Raw genomic sequence first — 22,238 nt, 5'->3', positions numbered from 1 at the left:
GGTGGGGGAGTGGGGAGAAAGAAGAAAATCTATTCAACGTTTGGCCTAATAGAAGAAAGTTAGGTTCTCGTATCTGCTTCTGCATTCAATCTATTGTGTTCTCAGCCATTGTGAAGCCTCCAGCAGCCTCTGGACTCCATGTACTCATGAGAGACTAAGAGTGAAAAAGGCAAGTAATATCTAAGTATTATTATGAAAATGGTTTTGACCTTGTGGTGGCCACACTTTGAGAACCACTGATGCATAGTACTATTCTGTAAATGAAATGAGTACAAAATACTTTGTAAACATGATGATAGATAAAAAGATGAGATTGCGTGGCTTCAATATACACGGAGGTATACGCTTAGGGTTAAGTATCAGTAGGCTCAGGAGATTCCCAGGATTCAAATCTTAGCTTGACCACTTACTAGCTGTATGACCAGGAGAAAGTTAATTAACCTCTCTGTGCCTCAGGATCTCATTTGTAAAATGGGGATGATAATATAATAAAAGCACTGACCTCCTTGGGTTATTCAATGTAAAGTGCTCAAGACTTGAATGCAAAGTGTCTGGCACATAGAAAACAGTACACTATGCAATTAATTTATGCAAACTATTATTATTAGGTAGCTTTAAAAAACATAAGGTAGGGATTTCCCTGGTGGCGCAGCGGTTAAGAATCTGCCTGCCAATGCAGGGGACATGGGTTCGAGCCCCGGTCCCGGAAGATTCCACACGCCACAGAGCAACTAAGCCCGTGTGCCACAACTACTGAAGCCCACGCCTGGAGCCCGTTCTCAGCAACAAGAGAAGCCACTTCAATGAGAAGCCACTGCAATGAGAAGTCCATGCACCGCAATGAAGAGTAGCCCCCTCTCGCCCTAACTAGAGAAAGCCTGCCTGCAGCAATGAAGACCCAACGCAACCATAAATAAATAAATTAAAAAAAAAACAAAGCATAAGGTAGAGTTATATAACTGATGCTAAATGATCTCCATAACACATGTGAAACTGGAGGGTACAGAACTATGTGCATACTATGATAAATGCTGTGTCAAATAAATATGTATGTGCTACAGACTCACTTGTGTGTGCATTTAAACACATACACATATGCTTAGATATGCATATAGAATTCTTGAAATTATACATCAAAAGATAATACCTTAGGGCGAAGGGTATTTCTGGATGTCAGGAGGTCAGAAGTAGGACAGACTTTTCACAGCATTCCTTCAAAAAAAAAAGATAAATCTTTAACTATGGAATCCCATTGTATTTTCAAAATGTAAAAAACAAAACAACCACCAAAAACACTAACTTAATTTTTTTTTTAAAGAACACAGACTTTAGGATTTTAAGTTGTTAAGTTCCAGGCAAAATCAGCAAATACCTCAGCACTTGCACCACAACTACTCATCCTGCACGCAAGACAGACAGCACCAAATGATCAGAATGGCAGACAGCACCAGTCGATGGGGACATCCCTTCCCACTGAGCAGATGTTCAAATCCTTCTTAACACTGTGCTCCAAGAAGCCACTAGGAATCAGTTAGTCTTGACAAAGAAGCTGAAACACGTTTGCCATCCCAGTTCTTGAGCATGACCTACAGAAACTCCTGAAATCATTGAAAATGACTCAGAGTATTTCCCTCAGGGAATCTGATCCTGCTGACTCTTAGTTCTCTTCTGCTAACCTATCCCCACCACTCTTCCTGTTCCAGAGGGATTTGGAGTCCTGCTAGCCCATCCCCCTCCTTTTTTACAGAAAAAGAAACTGAAACTCCAGAGATTAAAAGACTTGCTCAAGGTCACAGAATGAGTTTGCATCAAATTCGAAGTCAGATATAGCAGCAGGAGAGAGGAGACTCTGGGATTAGAAAGGAATGGGTGTGAATTCTTTGCATCTTTCAAGCTGGGTGACCTTACCTCCCAGTCTCAGTTTCCTCATCTACAAAATGGGGCTCTTTGGAATGCCTAGCTCAGAGGATGTTTGGGAGAACCCAATGAGCCGATAAATGAAAAGGGCTCAGCAGTCTCTGACACCTCACAACAGCTTGATCAATGTGTCCGTGGCCATTACAGGATGCGGTAGTGGTTGCAGACGTTGTTCTGATTGCCCCCAAGAGACTAAACCTAGAAGAGGTGTAGAATCCAAGCTAGCACTGTGTTTCCTTTTTAATATATTTCAAGAATAAGCTTATCTGGGACTTCCCTGCTGGTCCAGTGGTAAAGGATCTGCCTTCCAATGAAGGGGAGGCGGGTTCGATCCTTGGTCAGGGAACTAAAATCTCACATGCCACCGGGCAACTAAGCCCGCGCGCACAACTACTGAGCTCAGGCACCTCAACTAGAAAGCCCGCCTGCCGCAAACTACAGAGCCCATGTGCTTTGGAGCCCGCATGCCCACAACTAGAGAGAGAAAACCCACCACCACAACTAGAGAGAAGCCCTCTCGCCGCAAGGAAATATACCGCATGCCTCAAGGGAGATCCCGCCTGCCGCAACTAAGACCCGACGCAATAAAAAAATCAATAAAATAAAATAAAAATAAATTAAAAAAAAGTTTATCAAACATTCAGGCCGTTTTCAATCCCTCAGTGTGGTAGGTGAGATCACAGATCTTAGAGACCACTTTGAGCCTCCATCCCTCACCTGTAAAACGTGTGTGTGCCCGCTCGCTCAATGTGTGTGATAACTCCTACCTACAGGGCTGCTGGGAACATCTCCTGAGATCATGGATGGGAGGAAAGTGTGTGGCTCATAGTAGGTGCAATAAATAGTAGCAGTTATCTCTTCACAGAGTGACCAGGCATTAGGAGAAGCCGCTGCTCCCCGGTACAAAAGGAAGGAAGCTCAAGGTTTGGAACCAGCTGAACCTAGTCCCAACTCACAGCTCTGCCAAGTTCCACCTGTGTGACCCTGGGTGAGTCATTTCACCTCTATGGACCTAGCTGCAAAATGAGTCCAATAAACTCAACATGCAGGCTTGGGGAGAAAATTAAGTGAAGCAGGTACTTCCCTGGCGGTCCGGTGGTTAGGACTCCGCCCTTCTACTTCAGGGGACACAGGTTCGATCCCTGGTTGGGGAACTAAGATCCTGCATGCCTGCGCAGCGTAGCCAAGAAAAAACAAAATTTTTTTTAATAAATAAATGAAGCAAGGAAGGTGAGTAATAGTAACTGTTCTCTAAGTGGTCATAGTGATACCAAGAGTTAATTTTTATTGACCCGGACCTGTGTCATTTGCTGTCTTACACGCTTTACATGGCCTGAATTATAAAGTGAGGCTGTTAATTACAATGATTAAGCTATTTAACAAACGACCATCTAACCTTATTTTGTAGCACTCTAGCCACAGCCTCTCCCCCACCCCGCCAGGGTGGAGACCTGGACCCGCCCTCGGTATCCAATGCCCTCCCCCTGGGCAGGCAGAGACGTGTTTTAAATAAAGTTTATTGAAGTTTCTGTCGGTATTTACATATGATACACGGTAAATAACAGAGTCAGGCCCCCCACCCCATCCCTTCCCCACCCCCAAAGTCCCCCTCCCCCCAGCCTCGTTAAAAATCGCTGCGTAAAGACAGGTTAACTGCTGCGGTCCCCCCTCCCCCCTCCCCCCTAAGATGCAAACTAAAAGCCCCCGTCCCTCCCCTGCCCCCCTCCCCCCACCCAGGGGGCCTTTCTAGTTCCGTGTACAACACTGTGCTACCTCGCCCCTCCTCCCCTAATAAGGGGGTGGGTGAGTTTCTGGTGACCCCCCCATCTGTCCAAGGGGGCGGACGGACCCTTGAAAGAGGCCAGAGTTGGGGGTCTGAGATGGGAAGGGGGACTTCAATGAGGGGGAGGGCCAGAAAACGGAAGACTTCGAGGTTTGGGGGGCGTCGACCCCCGCTACTGCCTCTCCCTCCCCCGACGGGGCCTCGAGGGGGAAGAGGCGGGCACAGGCGTGGAAATGGCGTGGAGGAATTCCCTCCACCCTAGGGTCTCCATTCTTGTCGCGTGGTATGTGGGGCTGGATGCACCGACGGGCTTTGGATGAGCGGGTGAAGAGGAGGCCGGGAGACAGAGGAAGGAAAAGAAGCCAAGGTCAGCTGAGAGAGCAAGAAAAGCCGTTAGAGAGAGCCCTCGAAAAGGCAGGTAACCTTCAAAAGGCCGAGAAGCGTCCAGCAGGTGAGAAAGAATGGGGTCTCCCGTGGGTGGGGAAGTGGGGGAGGGGACACCATACCTGCGGCCTCCAGCCCCACCCCGGCCGCACTACACCCGAGGACCACGAAAGTCCGGAGGTGAGACTGGGCCGGGAAAGAGAGAAGCCAGGGCAGAGAGCAGAAGAGGATGCTTGGCATTTCTGGCGGCAGCTGGCACCTACTCTCCTGCCCAGAGCCCCTGCAGCGAGGCGGAAGGCTGGGGGATGGCTCGCGGAGGTGGGCGCGCTCGGCCGCTCGCCCAAGGAGCAGAGGAACCTGGGAGGTGGTACTAGGCCGGGAGGGGAGTGGCCTAAGGAAAAGGGGCGGGTCATCTAGAAGGAGGTGTCAGGGACCAATGAAGTGGAGCGGTCAGGAAAGAGGGAGGGGTTATGGTGACGGGGCGGGGCCACTGGGAAGAGGGCGGGGCTAACGCGTGCGCAGCGTCCTACGGGTGGGACGAAGAGTCCCGAGGACTTGAGGGGCAGCTGCGTTGTGGGGAGACCCATGAGGAGTAGGAGGAAGAGGAGGAAGAGGAGGAAGGGGGGCCCTCCGGGGGGCGGGGCCTCAGCAGGGCGAGGTGGAGATGTGCAGGTGGTCCGGGTACTTGATGGCTGGAGGGTAGTTCTGCGTCATCTGGATGGATACGTCGCTAGAGATGTCGGAGGGACTGCGGCCGCGGCGCCACGCCTCGGGCTGCAGAAACTGGCCCGAGTAGTCGGAGCAGTCGCTGAGACGCGGGCGGTAGAAGGCCGGGTGCGGACGGTACATCTCCTCCTCCGCGTAGCGCTTGGTGAACAAGTACACGGACATCACGCCAGCTCCCTGTGGCAAGAAAGGGTCAGAGTCGCAGAGGCTGGCCCCGGGCTCCCTCTGACCCCAAAACTCAAGACCCCCAGTCCCTCCTCTCCCAGGACCCAAGATTCCAGGCCTCCAGCTTCCTCCTTTCCCAGAACCCAGGAAGTAGAGCCCCAGTCACCTTCTCCCCAGGATCCCAGGAGTTGGAGCTCCCAGACCCTCCTCCTCCAGGACCCTCCTCCTCCAGGACCCAGGGGTTAGGACCTCAGCCACCACCTCCTTTTAATTCAGAGTCTACATCCACAGCCTCCTCTTCCTCCTGGACCCAGGAATCATGCCCTCCCCCCCAACCCCCCCCCATTCAAAACTCTAGAGTCTGGGCCCCACAGACATCACCTCTTTGAGTAGGAAGGAGGAAGCTGCGAAGGCAAAAGACCACCCGTAGCGATAGTGGAAATACTGCTCAGAGCTGCTGGGCCTGTTCATGACCTCGTCGTTGATGCTGGAAATGTAAAGAACCAAGCCCACCACCAAGGAGAGGCCTGTGGGGAGCAGAGGGGTGCCCTTGGCCCATTAGCAGTGGACCCCTTTCCCCAGCCCCAGGCCCCCTGCATCTCACCGCCATCCTCTCCCCTCTCCTCCCTGCTCTACCCTGGACTAAATTCCATCCGTTGAAGTTCCTTGTGTGCTGGGCCTCGGCTGGGTGCAGGGAGCCCAGAGATAAATCAACAGCCTCCTCCTCCCTCCCACCCCCACCCCTAATCTGCCATCCAGGAGCTCACAATGCAATTGGGGCAGGCAAACATGAACACTGATCAACAGTCACATCCATGGTGACATGTACTGTCAGACATGTACTGTCATAAAGAAAACAGTAGCACAGAGCTCTGTGGGTCCAGAAGAGGCACCAAGCCCACCTGGGGCAAGGGTGGGGGGAGCCAAGGAAAGCTTCCTGGAAGCATGACTTTGTCGAAGTCCTAAAGGATGAGGCCCAGGGAAGAATTAGGGTTTACCATTATACCACTCCAGGCAGGGCAGAGGGAAAAGCATGGGCAAAGAGTTGGAGGGGGAACAATGAACTGATCCCTCCACGTAGCTAAAACATGAACCACAGCCACAAGAAATGAGGCCAGAGAAGGGGGCACGGGCATTGCCATGATGAGGCTCGAATGCCAGGCTGAGGAGCTTGGCATCAATGCCAAGGGCACAGGGAGCCATGGATGGTCTGAAGCAGAGGAAGGACAAGGCCAGATCGAAGTGTTAGAAGATCCTTTTGGGGCTGATTGGTTCTGGGAAGAGATTGGAAGGGAGAAACTGGATATTGTGATATTCCAAGGGAAGGAGGATGAAGCTGAGCTGAAGCTGTATAGATCATAATAGCAACAACAACAACATCAATAACAATAATAATAATAGCAACTGCTTATATAGGTCTTGCTCTAAGCTACGCACCATTCTCAGTGTTATATATGCATTAACTCATTCAAACCTCACAACACTTTCAAATTGGTACCATTTTTATCTCCATTTACAGCGGAGGAAATAGAGGCACATGGAGAAGGTGGAGAGGAGAGGTCTGATTTGAAAAATTTTAAGAGGCAACTATCACTTCTTCAAGCTGAACTTTCTTTTAAACAGTAGCCATGCAGAGCGATAGCCATACGTAGGGTGGCTTAAAGAGGCTATAAAATCCCTCCCCCCAAATTAATCCAAGTAATCCTCACAGCATCTTCCCCTAGAATCCTACAAATAAACATTTGTGTGCCCATCGCACCCAGAATAAATCTAAATTCCTTCCACTGCCTACAAAAGAGGTTAGCAAACACAATGACCGCCCAGGGCTAAATCCAGCCCACCTCCTGTTTTTGTATGGCCTACTAGCTAAGAATGGCTTTTATATAATTAAATGGTTGAAAAAATCAAAAGAAGAATATTTTGTGGCACGTAAAAAGTATATGAATTCCATTTGGCAGTTCCTCAAAGTGTTAAAGATAGAATTACCATATGACCCAGCGATTCCACTCCTAGGTATTTACCCAAGAGAACTGGAAACATATGCTCACACAAAAACTTGCGCATGAATGTTTGCAGCGGCATTATTCATAATAGCCAAAAAGTGGAAACAACCCAAATGTCTATCAACTGAATGGATAAACAAAATGTGGTATAGCCATATAAAGGAATATTATTCAGCCAAAGAAAGGAATGAAGTACACATTTATACTACCACATGGATGAACCTAGAAAATGTGCTAAGTGAAAGAAGCTAGATGCATAAGACCACATATTGTATGGTTCCATTTATATGAAATGTCCAAAACAGGCAAATCCATAGAGATAGAAAGTGGGTTAGTGGTTGCCAGGGGGTGGGGTGGAGGGGGGATTATGATTAGCTACTAAAGGGAGTGAGGTTTCTTTTTGGGGTGATGAAAATGTGGTAAAATTAGGTCATGGAGATGGTTGCACAACCGTGTGAATATACTAAAACTGCTGAATATATGAACTTTATGTTATGTGAATTATAATGTCTCAATTTAAAAAGCATATGAATTTATAATTTCAGGGTCCATACATAAACTTTTGTTGGGACACAGCCACGCCCATTTGTTTACATTTAGCCTATGGCTGTACCGGCAAAACTGAGTAGCTGTGGCAGAGGCTGTATGGCCAGTAAAGCTGAAAATATTTGTTATCCGGCATTTTACAGAAACGTGTACCTGACCCCTGGACTGCAATGCCTACAGAGTCACCTGCCAAACTCATCTCTAGCCATTTCTCCTTGCACCTGCTACTTAGGTCCCACTCTTGCTTGAACACAAGCTCATTTCTGCCTCAGGGCCTTTGCTCTCCCTGTTCCCTTGAACTGGAATGCTCTTCCCCCAGATTTCCACATGTCTCTCTCTGTCGCTTCATTTATTATTATTATTATTATTATTATTATTTTGGCCGCATGGCATGTGGGATCTTAGTTCCCCAACTAGGGATAGAACTTGCTCCCCCTGCAGTGGAAGCACGGCATCCTAACCCCTGGTATCTGTCACTTCATTTAGATCTCTTATTCCTTGTCACCTCTTTAGAAAGGACTTCTGTGATCTCCTTGTTTTAAAAAATTGCCCCTTCACTCAGAATTAGAGAAATGCAGGTGAAAACGATGAGGACATACCACTTCTCATCCATCAGATTGTCAAAAGTTAAAAAGCTTCACAACATACTCTTTGTGAGGCAGGGAAATGGAAGCTCTTATATATTGCTGGTGGGGATGCAAAATGAATGGTGCAACCTCTATGGAGGGGAGTTTGGCCATGTCTAACAATACCACACATATATTTATCCTTTAACCCAGCAATCCCACTTCTAGAAATTGACCCTGAAGATACCTGTCCAACAATATGAAAGCACATATGTACAAGTTAATTCACTGCAGCATTATTCATAATTGCAAAATATTAAAAATGACCTAGATGCCCTTACATAGAAGATTAATGGAATAAACTATAAAACATCACATAACAGAGTACTGTGCCACTATGAAAGGACGATGAGGAAGATCTCTAGGAACAGATATGCAGTTCAGTGATAGTTCCAGACTACATCACTAATTATTTAAAAAGACTATACAGAATGCTAGCTTTTAAGCCCAAAAAAGGTACATAAAATACATATATGCATCTGCTTATTTTTACAAAAAGAGACATAGGAGGGGAAACAAACATGAAGTTGATTACTTTAGGTAGGTGAGAATAGGAAGGAAGAGATGGGAAGGAAGTGGCACTCCTCTGAGTATATATTTTTGCATAATTTTGACCTTTGGAACTATGCTAATATTTTATATATTCAAAAGATAAAATCAACAAGGATCTGGGGCTTCCCTGGTGGTGCAGTGGTTGAGAATCTGCCTGCCAATGCAGGGGACACGGGTTCGAGCCCTGGTCCGGGAAGATCCCACATGCCACAGAGCAACTAAGCCCGTGCGCCACAAACACTGAGCCTGCGTGCCTAGAGCCTGTGCTCCGCAACAGGAGAAGCCACCACAATGAAAAGCCTGTGCATCGCAACAAAGAGTAGCCCCCACTTGCTGCAACTAGAGAAAGCCTACGTGCAGCAACGAAGACCCAACGCAGCCAAGAATAAAATAAATAAATTTAGTTAAAAAAAAAAAAAACAAGGATGGGGAAAACAACAAATTGAATACAAACAAAAATAAATGAAGCTAATTTATATCAGATGAATAATACAACCACAGGAGGGGGGAAAGTAGTAATCCAAGTAACTTTTGGACAAAGTACTTTGAATATATATCTCAGTTTAAAGACAAAAAGGTCTGTGAAGAAATATTGAACCGTATTTAGTAAGTTTTTATTGGGAGTAGTGTAGGGGTAGCAGTACTTAAGTTATTCTGTGTGAATAGTAGGGTTGAGCAAATGTGCAAGTATACTGATGTTTTGGGGAGGTGGAGATCTCATTCTGAAAGAAGGAAGATACAAATCAGAATGGGGTAAGTCAAGAAAGACCCTTGTGGTGTCAGTATAAACTCCTGTTTTACAAATATATGTAATTTCCCAGCTCGTATCCTGAAATATCCTAGGAGCAGTGACACCCCAGCAGCAATGAGCACACCTAGCACCCAGATTTTGGTCTCTACTATCACCCCCACTACATCAGGAGCTAGGAAGAAACAGCTCATTTGAAGCCTGAGGCAGGGGCAGTAAAGGTGTACTGGTACCACAAAATAAGGAAGTACTCAAAAAAAAAATGTTGGAGACATGTCAAAAAAGGACACAGGAACTCATCTGAAGGAGGTTCCTGATAGCCCAACTGGGGACAATCTGAACATCAAAATGAATACTAAAAGTAATGACATACAATACACTGAATTTTTAAAAAATGGGAATCCATACTGATATATTCTTTAAGGAAATAAATAATAAAAGAAAAGAGAAAATTTGGGAATTCCTTGGCAGTCCAGTGGTTACGACTCCACACTTTCACTGCTGAGGGGCCAGGTTCAATCCCTGGTCTGGGAGCTAGAATCCCACAAGCCACGTGGCCAAAAAAAAAAAAAACCAAATTCTTCTTTTCGGTGACATCCATGTAGATAGAACAACAGAGTTAAGAAAACACCATTTTGCAACCCTTGTAGTAATATTAGGATTTAGGCAAGCATCGTAGACAGTGGACATTAAGTCACTGTATGACAGAATCTCCCCATGGAATATCTATTAATTACAAAGAGATTTTTGAAAACTTCCTTTATCATAAAGGAACCTGACAGATACCATCTGAACCAAGAAACCAAAGCTAACATCACCAATAATGGGGCAAACGGACACCCCGACCTCCTGATGTGATCGTGACACTACTTCGTTTATGTAGTGTCCCTACTGGTAATTTGTAACATGGATCCACTCCTGTGGAAACTGTGGGGTGTTCTACAAAATACTGGCTGCATTCTTCAAAAAAACATCAACATGAAAGATTTTTTTTTTAAGGTACAGGAACTATATAAAAGATGAAAGGAGGCGAAAGAGACACAGCAAGGAAAAACAGAACTGGATCCTGAATCAGGGGAAAAACTGACTATAAAAGGCAGTGTGGAGACAATTGGTGAGATTTGAATATGAACTGCGTATCAGCTGTAATACTGTATAAGTGTTAAACTTCCTGAATTTGATGATTGTACTGTGGTTAGGAAAGAAAATGCACTTGTGCTTAGGACATAATTGCTGACGTATTTAAGAGTGAAGTGTTTGCAATTTATGTTCAGGTGGTTATATAATAATATAATATAATTAATATAATATAAATTACATAATATATACATATATAGATATATACACATAAGATACAAAGAAACAGAAATACAAATGTGGAAAATGTTATAAATTGGTCCCAGTGAAGAATATATGAGAGTTCCTTGTATAACTCTTGCAACTTTTCTGTATGTTTAAAATTTTTCCAAAGCAACACATTTTGAATAAAATGGACATCCCCAAACAGGATTTTTCCCCCAAGGTGCCAAAATGTTACCCTGCAAATGACTTACTCGTTGTAAGGAGAAAAATGTACCTTTTCAATGGAGAGCTCTAATGATCACCCCCTTTACCAAGGGTTCAAACTTTGTTCCACTCCTGGTAGGAACAACTTGACATTATTTGCTACCTGAAATGATGGGCTATAAAGAACATGGCACCACCTCTAAATCTTGCCAAACATATTTAACCAGAATCTAATCAAGTCTCTACCCTGGACATAACTTCCAGGCTACAGAAAATACAAAGAAAGAGGAACAAATCAAAGGATGCCACAAGGAAACAAATAAATGTGGGATGTGGGGTGTTCTACAAGACACCCTGTCCTGCAGATTTCAAAATGACAATGGTATGAGCCAAGCTGTAATACTTAAGCAAGTGTCTGATCTTAACATCTCGAAAAGCGACACAACCAGATAGTATTAGGTCTCCTGATGCAATACAGTAGGACATAATAGCACCACCTATCTATGAAGTATTTTATCACCACCACCACCCCAAAAAAAATCAAACCTGGATCTGATCTACAGTTTTACAGGAAAACACAGGATGGAAGAGCATATTAAATCACAAAAACACAATTAGAAAGATCTAGAGTGTGGGAATTCTATGAGACAAATGACTAGATTTCTTCAACAAATAAATGGCAAGGAAAAAAACAGAAGGAGAAGGACTGTTACAGATTAAAAGAGGCTTCAGAGATCTATCAACTAAATGCACAAGTGGAATTTGGATCCTGATCTGCAAGAAACTAATGGTAAAAAAAAAAAGGCATTTATGAGACAAGTGGGGAAGTTGAACACTAACTAGATATTAATTTATATTAAGCAGCTATTCTTAATTGTTTGGGCATGACAGTGGCACTGTGGCTAGTTAAATAACAAAGTACTAATTTCTCAGAGATATACTGAAACATTTGTGGATAAAACGATTTAATGTTTGAGACCAACTTTAAAATCATGTAGTGAAGTGCAGAAGGGAGGTATGGCAGTATGACTAAAAAAAGATTCACCATATGTTGATAATTGTTGAAACTGAGTGAAGGGTACATGGCAAATTATACTATCCTTTGTATATTTTTATAATGAAATATATTTTAAAAGTCAGTGTTGTAAAAAAATATAGTATGGGAACTATTCTAGACTAAAAGAGAATTAACTAAATGCTACGCATAAACAGACTGAATCCTGGTTCTGGGGGAAAAGCTATAAAAGGCATTCTTAGAACAACTGGGACAGTTTGAAAATGGAATGAATTATATTATGGAATTATTGTAAAATTTCTAGATTTGATAATGGTGTTGTAGTTATGTAGAAAATGTCATTACTCTTTAAGAGATGCATATTAAAATGGTTAGAGATGAACGATCATGATGCCTGCAGCTTACTTTCAGACGGTAAAGCCAGAAACAAACAAACAAAAACCAAACTGTGTGTAAAGAGAGAGACAGAATATAGCACAACTTCAGCAAAATGCAAGTATCTATGTGGATCTAGGTGGAAGAAGTACCAGTGTTCACGGTACTATTCTACAGATTTCAGAGTTTTCATTAAAAATTTGGAACGATTGAGGTAAGATTAAATAATGACGTTCCCATCAATCTCCTTCCCCTTAACTGTTTTATTTATCTTTGTTGCACTTATCACTACCTAACATTATATTTTTTATCTATTTGTAGTTTTTTAGTCATGAATCTCCTCCACTTCCTCTAGGATGCTTGAAACTAGTCGACCTTGTTTCCTACTGCATTCCTAACATCTGGCGCAAGATCCAGCAGATAATAAATACTAGTTGAATGGATGAATATACTTGCCATGCACCTGGAACTTCTAGCTCGTTAGCTGCTTTTCCCTTTTAAATCCACTCTAAATCCCCATTCCTCTGTCTCCTTTAAGAATTAGCCTTTGCTGAACTTCCATAGCACTTTCAACTTCTGGTATTCCATAATTTTGATGTTCAAGAAGAGGGGGCCCATGAAGTGTTACATGGTGAAGGCATCTGCTATAGGTCTTGAAAGATGAGCAGGTTTATAGGAAAAGAATGCCTAGGGAATTCCCTAGCGGTCCAATGGTTAGGAGTAGGTGCTTTCACTGCCAGGGACCCAGGCTCAATCCCTAGTCCGAGAATTAAGAGCCCACAAGCCATGTGGCATGGCCAAAAATAAATAAAATAAAATAAAATAAAATAAAATAAAGGCAATGCGTGACTCTAAACGGGATCCTTAAAAAAAAAAAAAAAAAGGAAAGAAACAATACTTAAAGATCCTTTAAAAACAAAAAAAAGAGAAAGAAACAATACCTTGATTCCCAGTCCCCCATCCAAGGATGGTCCATCATCAAGTAATGTCTGTTTTACTTCCTGAATCTCTCAAAATCTAAACCCCTTTTTGCATCCCCAAGTCCTCTGACCCAGCTAAGGCTTATTCCCTATGCCTGTCCCACTGCCTACAAATCTGTATCCCCCTGTTTTAGATACTGGTTCTTTCTAAAGCCCATACCTGCTAAACCACTCCTGCCTCACCTCAAGTCCCATGTTTCACATTTCAGGTGTAAATAATAAACATTCTCCATACAGAGAGTCAGGAGCAGGGTTGATGAGAAGGAAACAAATATTTCCAAAGAGAAGAAAAATAAGAAAAAAAAAAAAAAGAAAGAAACAGAGAAAGAGCTTTTTGTGGTTGTTTTTCACCCTTGTTGTTGTTTTTAGTAATTGAAAGTTATCTAAAAACAACGTCAAAAGGTAAGTTATTCTTGTCATTCTTTCTCCTTCCTGGTCATTTTACAGTGGCTCTGGTTCTCTAAAAAATAACGTTCTTTTCCCTTTTTTCTCCTTCTCCCTTTTTCTCTCTCCCTTCCCCCTTCCCTGCTCTGTAATCCAACTCTCTCCCTCCCCCCTCCGCTACATCTGCTTCAGAATACTTAGAGCACAGTAGGCAAGAATCACCTACATTCCAAGCTGAATAGGCACAAGCTGCTTTAGAACAAAGAGTTTCAGGACCACGGAGAGCTACACAGCTGGCTACTTGTCTTAGCTGCTTTCTAGGGTCTTAACACACGCTGTGAATTCCATCCCTGTACAAGGCACTTTTCTCTCTTCACGTGAAAAACTTCCCCTCGCCCTTTCTGCATCGTCAACTTAGATGTCACCTGCTCCTGAAGCTGTGGTCGTTCCCACCCTTCCCACCACCTTATTGTGTCAGCTTAATGCATCTTCGCTTTTCCCAGAATGCCCTGAGCTGTCTTTATCATACATCCCTTCTACAAATATTTCATTGTGGACTTTGTGCCAGCAACTCATCTAGGCTCTGAAGATACAAGCAAGAGCATGTTCCTGCCTTTTGGAGTTTACATTCCAGTAGAAGGAGACAGAAAATGAAGAAGATGACAATAGCAATAAGTGCTATGAAACAAATATAAAATAGGGAATGTGATGGATCGTATAGTGGGGGCAAAGCAACATGGGGTACCACTGTCAGAGAAAGAAACTCTGAAGAGGGAAAGTTGGAGTCTTTGAGAATTAGGGGGAAGAGACTTCCAAACATGGAAGTGAGGTTGAGATGATCATTTTTGAGGAATAGACTGAGGCCAGTGCAGCTGAAGTTACAAGCAATGGAGAGTGTTAGTGAGTTAGGTAATGAGGCCAGAGGTCTGAACAGTGGCCAAATCATGGAAGACCTTGTAAGCCAGCACGAGGAGTTGGGATGTATTCTAAGTGCAATGGAAATCCATTAAAGGGATTTAAGTGTTGTGTGACAAGCACTGATGCACATGGAGCTGGGAGCTGTTTTGTGGCTGCCTGCCTGCAGACTGCCATGCATTCCAATATACAGTAGGTGCAGACAAATACTGTTTGATTCCACTTATACGAGGTACCCAGAATAGTCAAATTCATAGAGTCAGAAAGTACATTGGTTGATGCCAGGGGCCAGGCAGGGGTTGGGGAGGGGGAATGGAGAGTTAGTGTTTAATGGGGACAGAGTTTCAGTTTAGGAAGGTGAAAATTTTGGGAGATGGATGACGGTGAGAGCTACACAACAATGTGAATGCACTTAGTGCCACTGAACTGCACAGTTAAATAGGGTTAAAATAGTATGTTTTATATTATGTGACTTTCACCACATTAAAAAAAAAAGATTCAGTATGTCACCAGCGCCCAGCACAGGGCGTGGCATGTAAGATGTCTCTGTAAATGTTTGATGAGTGAATGAATGAATGAGCAGATGCATAGAGCATGATTGAGGATCAGGGGTTAATATGAGCCATGCATGGGAAGCATGCCTCTTATGACCTGGAAAAAGAAAATCAATGTCACTCCAGCCTCCTCCCCTTCTCTCACCAACCATATCCAGTCAGTCATCTGGTTCTATTGATTCTTCCGTCAATATCCCTCTCTCTCAAAGCCATCCAGTCACCTTTATCCTTCCACACCCCCTCCCAGCTCAAACCTTATCTGCTATTGCCCGGACCAATGCATAAGCCTCCTCCTCTGTTTGCCCAATTCCAGTCTCTTTCCTTCTAGTGCATTCCAAACACAAGTCCCTGAGGGATCTTTAACGTCCCGGTGTGACCCTATCCCTTTCCTGCCCCAGCCCTCTCACCACTTTCTCCAAAATTGAATGCCAACTTCACCATTTACCCGACCTCGGGCAACTCTCGTCTCTTTCTAAGTCTCAGTTTCCTCATGGGGAGCATGAGGTGGTTGGACTAGATCATTCCATTCCAAGATCTAAGATATTGTTGGTACTATTTCCATTCTTTCCCCTTTTTTTGGGGCCCCATCACGGAGCATGTGCAGGATCTTGCTTCCCAGACCAGGGATCGAACCCGTGCCCCCTGCAGTGGAACTGCAGAGTCTTAACCACTGACCACCAGGGAAGTCCCCCTTTCCTCTCTTTTAATCTCCTTTGTCTTTAGGATTTTTTTTTTTTTTTTTTGTCTTTAGGATTTTTAACTGTGGTAGGGCAGCAGAGCGCCAGGGTGAAAGTCTGGGTTGGAATCCTTCTTCCACTATGGAGCAACTTCTGAGTGTTTCTGTTTCCTCAAGTGGAAAATGGGAATAATGATAGCATCTGCCTTATGAGGGGAAGAAAAAGAAATAACTTAATTTGCACAAAGCACTCAGAACTTCCCCAAACCATGGCACTTAAAAAAAAAAAAAAAAAAAAGGAAAGAAACAATACTTAAAGATCCTTTAAAAAAAAAAAAAAAAGAAAGAAACAATACCTTGATTCCCAGTCCCCCATCCAAGGATGGTCCATCATCAAGTAATGTCTGTTTTACTTCCTGAATCTCTCAAAATCTAAACCCCTTTTTGCATCCCCAAGTTGTTGCTACTACAGCTATTTATGAATGTATGTGTGTATGTATTTATTTAAAATTACCACGTGTTGAATACTTACTGCTATAGACCAGGCACTGGGTTGGCCCTTCACGTCCGTGATCTAGAGCAGGGGTCAGGAAACTACTATTTGTCCTGCTGCCTGTCTTTGTATGGTTTGCGAGCTAAGTGTGGTTTTTACATTTTTTTTAATGGTGGGGGAAAAAAAACAAAAGAAGAAGAATATTTCATAACCCATGAAAATTACACTGAATTCAAATTTCAGGGTCCATAAATAGGATGATTGGAACACAGCCAGGCCCATTGCTTCCCCTCTGGTTGCTCACAAAGCCTGAAATATTTACTATTTTGCCCTAAGCAAAAAGTTTGCTGACCCCTGAACAAGACTGGTCCTCTCAACAGCTCCAGAAAGGAATGCTGTAACTCACACACCGAGTAAGTGGTAGGATTTTAACCCAGGTCTTTCTAGGTTCACAGGAGCAGGTGCCTTCAGCCACTACCCCCTACAACCTGCAGAGCACACAACTGGATACTTTGGGTGGGGTGCATAGGTCATAGTCTATGAAATGAAGTTCAGGAAGTGGGGTTCAATCCCTGCCCATTACTCTATTATTACATCAGAGGCCTGACTTCCAGCCCTGACGGCACCATTGATCCTCAGCTTGACCTTGGGAAGTCAGGTCCTGATGCAAATCAGGTCCACGAGCGTGGCTTTTGGGAAGAGAATATCCTCGGTTCTAATGCCAGCGCTGCCATTTACCAGCTATGTCACCTCTTTTGTTTCAACTTCTGTGAAACACGAACAACGGGATTTTCCTTCTTCTAATGTTTCAGGTGGGTTGAATAAACGTTCCCATGCTCCTTACCCTTGCCCCACTTTCTGTCTCTCTAGGCCACTATTTTTCCATCTGACACTCTGGGATGGAGATAGTCTACGTGTCTTATTTTAGCTCTGTGTCTGGCTCTACATGCTGTGATTCAAATTTGCACAGAGGTTGCACCCTGGTTTCCCTGGGAAAAGGTCTCGTCAGGTTAGGTTGGAAACACGGGGGAGGTTTAGCCTGGAGAAAGCTGGGTGAGGAAAAAGGAGGAGACTGGGGGAGAGGATATTTGAAGATCTATCTTCAACTATTTGCAGAGCCAACTCAAAAGAGGCAGCCGAATGTGGGCCCAAAGGGACAGAATGGAAACGAGACCAACAGCAGGGTTTGTTCATAAAGTATCAACTGAATTAAAAGGGCACGAATGGGGTTTAATTAAATCACGTTGAATTAATTCGAATTGAACTGAAGAAATGAGTCAGAATAGATTGGGGTTAGTTGGGCCAGATTGATGGAGTTAAGTGTGTCAGAGCTGAGGCGATCTGGGCTGACCTGAGCTGAGTTGGACCAAATTGGACTGGACTGAGCTGAAATTTGGAGGAGGGCAGCACTTCAGAAACAGCTCTACTCTGGAGCTCAGGACACTTGGGTCCCTGGGGAGCCAGCATTAGGTTGGTATCTTAGGCAACTCCCTGCACAATTGCAGGCCTCGGTATCCCCATTTTATCAAATGAGGGCTAATAATAACTCCCGGGCAGACATGTTATGAGAAGGTTATGAGATCACTCATGCAAAAGAACCCTGAATCTCAAAAGAAACAAGAACTATAAACAAACGTTGAACTCTAGCTAATGACACGCATGGTGAAGAATTTAGGGCAAAGTGTACTGATGCCTGCAACTCACTTGGAAATGCATTTTAAAATGATAATAAGATGGACTGACGGATGGGTAGAGGCAGATGGACAGATACAGGATAGAGCAAATCTGTGGTATGGTAATGGTCGACTGTAAGTGGTGGGCACAGGGTTCTTTCAACTTTTCTGGTTGAAAAATGTTCAAGTAAAATGATGCACAGAACATAAAGAGCCTTGTAATCTGTTAATTGCTCAAATATCAGGAGTGGTTAAAAATACAGCCTCTGGAGGCGAAATGCGTGAGTTTGAATCCCATCTCTGCCTCTCACTGGTTGTATGGCCCCGAGCAAATGACTTCATTCCTCTGAGTGTTTGTTTCCATATCTGTAAAATGGGGCTATTAATAGCATTTACCTCACAGGGTTGTTGTGAGTATCAGAACAGAGCCTGGCACCTAATTAGCACCCAACAGGCATTCGCTGTGATTTGGCGGCTAGCTCCATTTCACAGAGGAGGGAAGTGGGGCTCAGAGAGGTTCTGCAACTCCTCCAGGATTACACAGCAAGGAAGTGGCTTTCCTATTGGAAGAGGAACCCCAGGTTCCTGGAACCTAAAATAGTCCCACGGCCTTTAAGTCTTTTCCTTGGGCTTACCCGATAGGATGAAGAAGATGCCAGAAACGAAGGCCAGAATGGTCCTCTGTGGGCGGATGTGGCCGATGTTGCTGATGACGAAGGCGGTGAACACGAGGAAGAGACTGACCATGGGGAAGGGGGTGGCTGTGCGCACTGTCTCTGGGGGAGGGGTAAGAAGAAAGACAGGGGTGAGGGGGGACTCTCCAGGAGGACACCTCCCCATTCTCCTGACCTCTCCACTTCCACCCCGCACCTCCCAGCCCTGACCGCGCTCTTTTATGTGGTTCCTCCCCTTTCTGAAACTTCCACTGCTGGCCCCACCCCTTCACACAGGCCACACCTCCTTTGGTTTGACCCCACCCCTTGCCTATTGACTCCACCCACTTCCCAGGCCCCACCCCTTCAACCTGGCCCCTCCTCCTTACCCAACCACTCTGCCTGCTCTCAAGCCTCCACTCCTTCCCTCCCACCCCACCCCTTCTCTGGTCCTACCCTTTCTCCCAGGACACGCCCTGCCACCCTGCACCCTTGTTGCCTAACTCTCCCCACCCCCTGCTTCCCCTCACTCAGAATATTCTCCGTGTTTTCCGTCACCAAGTTGATCTCCGGTTCAAGGAAATATTCTGAGGCCACGCAGCGACCCTTTTCCCGGCCTGAGGGGAAGATAAGAAGGCAGGGCTGGATGAGAGGCTCCTGAGCTTTGGAGAGGCAGTCAGGGGCAGGACGCACAGTAGAGAGACCCCAGGATGGGAATGTGAGGTTTAATCCAAGGATCATGGTCTGTACTACTCTTAGGGGGTCGCAGAAGGGGGTGGGCAGGAGTCCGAGAGCTCCTATTGCAAGCTGCCTTAGAGTCCCTTGGATGGAGGACAGGGCTGGAAGACTGAGTCCCAAGTGAGGAGGGGCTATGGGCCAGGACTCCTGGATCCCTAAAGAGGTAAGGTCTGGGGGGTGAGGTGGGACAGGATTCCTAGAAGGAGTGGTCTCTGGGGTAGCTGGGAGGCACAGTTTGTTTGTTTTTTTTATTCTTTCCATTCAGCTCTGGAACTGTCCAGGAGACAAGTTCTGAACTTAGACTGCTGCTTCTAAGGGGCCAGGGGCTCCAGGAGGTTACGGGGATTAGGGACCTGGAGATTGTGTGAGCATTAAGGTTCTTAGATCCAGGGAATAAAGGGCTAGAAATTGAATCTCCAGGTAGAAATTTGACTCCCCAGGAGAGAAACAGGACTGATTTCTGGATTTCTGGCACCCATGGGATGGAACTATGGATAAAGACTCTCGGATCCCAAGCAAGGCAGGGACAGTTGACTGGTGGGCAGGTGAGGTCTGTACCTGCGAAGAAGCAGACGCGCCATAGGCCAGCATGCAGCGCCATCTTGACCTCCGTGGTCTGGTTCTGTGGCAACACCGTTCCCTCTTCCATGTACAGCCAGTAGTCCGTGCTGACCGCAATGCCCACAAGCAGCAGGCCACACGCACCAAACACGCTGCTCAGCAGGGTCAGGGCGCGGCTACTGCAGTGACTCATCCTCAGCGGCGGGGGGCGCCCTGCGGGGCCTGAGGGACAGGAAGCTGCAGTGGAGGGCCCTGATGGGACCACTAGAGTCCCCAAACCCCATGCAGCCACGTGGGACATCGGACCCAGGCCAGAAACAACAATCCCCAAACTGAACCCTCTCAAATCTGACCTCTGTGTCCTGACCTACAACTCCATCCCTGGATTTGAACCAGTAACTTGTCTAGAAACCCTAACCTAGGCCACCAATCCTGACTCCATGCCCAGACCTAATACCCTGACCCCTTTCTTTTGGACTCTGTCTCTGAATAGCAACTAGAAATCCCCCAAGTGGGTCGCTAGCCAAGGACCCTAACCCCATACCCTGGCCTTGACCTCAGACCTCCCATCTAAGTTTAAACCCTTAACATCCAATTCTAATACCAAGACCTTGACCTTTTAACTCTGATACGGTGTCTTGACCTCAATTTGGTATCCCAGTCTGAGATCATGGACCACGACCCAGATCCAAGATTCCAGAACCTTAATTCACCCCTCCCCCCATCCCAAATCCCCGCAGGCCCCTGAACCTGGAATGCTAGAACTCCACCCCATGTTGCTGGATCCCAGAATATTGGGGCCCAGAGACCTGGAGCCAGGATTTTGGCTAGAGACTCCAGAACGTCAAAACCATGATCTGGGAGTCCCCCATCTCAGCACCCTAATTAGAGCACTCCAGTCAAACAAGTGACCCTCCTTCAAACTGGGGATCAGTGCTCTGAACTCTAAAACCCGAATCAGGAAGCCCAGGATCCCCATTTCCCCCATCCCCATTACAAGATCCCCAGATTCCCTACCAGAGGTTCTGGACTCCAACTTCCCATACTAGGATTTCCAAATACAGACCCTCTTCAACATGCAACCTGGAACCCAGATCTCCCTAACACTGGACCCTCAAAAAAGAAATCCTCAGTTCAAGGCTGTGGCCTCCAAAATTCCAGTCAGAGATCTGGAGACTCCAACTAGGGATCTCTTAATCCCTTACCCACCACACTCACCCTTTATCAAGAACATTTCCCTAAACCACACAGTCTCATGATTTGGGAGGCTCAAATTGCAATCCCCATCCTATCTCAACCAGAGACCTCAACCTACATGAATACCACAATCTCCATCACCGTTTTAACTATGAAGGTTAAGACCCCTAATCAACAGCCCCCCAACAATGCAGCCAAGACTTGAGACCCCACTCTCCTGAGCCAGGATTCTTGTAGCCCTGAAACTTGACACCACCCCAACAAGAACCCTGGAGTTTGAGACAATCTTCATCCCGCCTGCCCCCCCACAGTGCAGCATCTAGTGCCCCCAGCCCACCCGCCACGCCCCCAGCCTCCTGGAGGATGCAGGAATCCGAGGCTGGCAGGGCTCTGACCAGCTTTTCCTCCCATCCCCCGTCCCATGGCTCCAGGGCTTGACTGTTAGCTGTCTGCTCCTCTTCCAGTCCACTCACCTCGGAAACCAGCATCAAAAACCCTGTCACCCTGACTGTCTTAGTCCCAGGTAGGTGACCTCAGCTCCCCCCATTGGCTTCTCAGACTCCCAGCTGGGACCTTGCCAACGTCACCCTTCTCACTTCCCCTCTGGAGGTCTCCTCCTTCCTTGCTTGATTCCTCCTCACTCTAAATGGCCCGCCCAGATCTCCTCATTCTCCTCCAGCCTCCAGCCCTTCCTCCTTTGGGACACCCCCCTCCCCCCCTCCTTCTTATCCTTCTTTATCCCAGCCTTTCCTGGATATAGGCTTCTGGATCCCCGGGGTCCCATTCTCCAAGCCCCAAGTCCAAACTCCACCTCCCTTCAATACCTTGGGAGGCGTGCTCCCTCTTTCTGGGGACCCCTTCTCAGACTCCAGCCTGCCTTTACTGGGCCCGGGCCCTCCCCGCTCAGCCAGGACCGCCTCCCTCAAGGACCTGGCCTGCACCCTCCCCGGTGCCCACGGTCTCCAAGACTCGGACATTAAGAGTATAGTTGCCCCACTCTGGGACCCTCGGACCCCGTCCTCCCAGATTCCTTAGGCCCAAATGTCCCTCCATCCCCCATTGCCCCCG

The 22,238-nt window shown here is 46.0% G+C and overlaps 2 protein-coding genes across 2 annotated transcripts in view; one reads left to right on the top strand and one right to left on the bottom strand.

Moving 5' to 3' along the window:
* The window catches only part of LOC114908066 (NACHT, LRR and PYD domains-containing protein 7-like), a 582,624-nt gene that overhangs the window by 487,953 nt on the left and 72,433 nt on the right, over positions 1-22,238 (top strand).
* Positions 4,304-20,256, bottom strand: CACNG7 (calcium voltage-gated channel auxiliary subunit gamma 7). Its single transcript, XM_029245132.1, has 5 exons — positions 19,971-20,256; positions 19,205-19,291; positions 18,657-18,797; positions 5,357-5,502; positions 4,304-4,987 (listed from the first exon to the last, which is right to left on the bottom strand). The coding sequence occupies exons 1-5, from the start codon at positions 20,164-20,166 to the stop codon at positions 4,730-4,732; spliced, it is 828 nt and encodes a 275-aa protein (XP_029100965.1). The 5' UTR covers positions 20,167-20,256; the 3' UTR covers positions 4,304-4,729.

This window comes from Monodon monoceros, unplaced genomic scaffold (assembly GCF_005190385.1).
Source record: "Monodon monoceros isolate NGI ecotype Baffin Bay Population unplaced genomic scaffold, NGI_Narwhal_1 Super_Scaffold_10, whole genome shotgun sequence".
Lineage (NCBI taxonomy): Eukaryota > Metazoa > Chordata > Mammalia > Artiodactyla > Monodontidae > Monodon > Monodon monoceros.
Note: the sequence above shows the minus strand (reverse complement) of the source record. Positions and strands in the feature narration are given on the sequence as shown.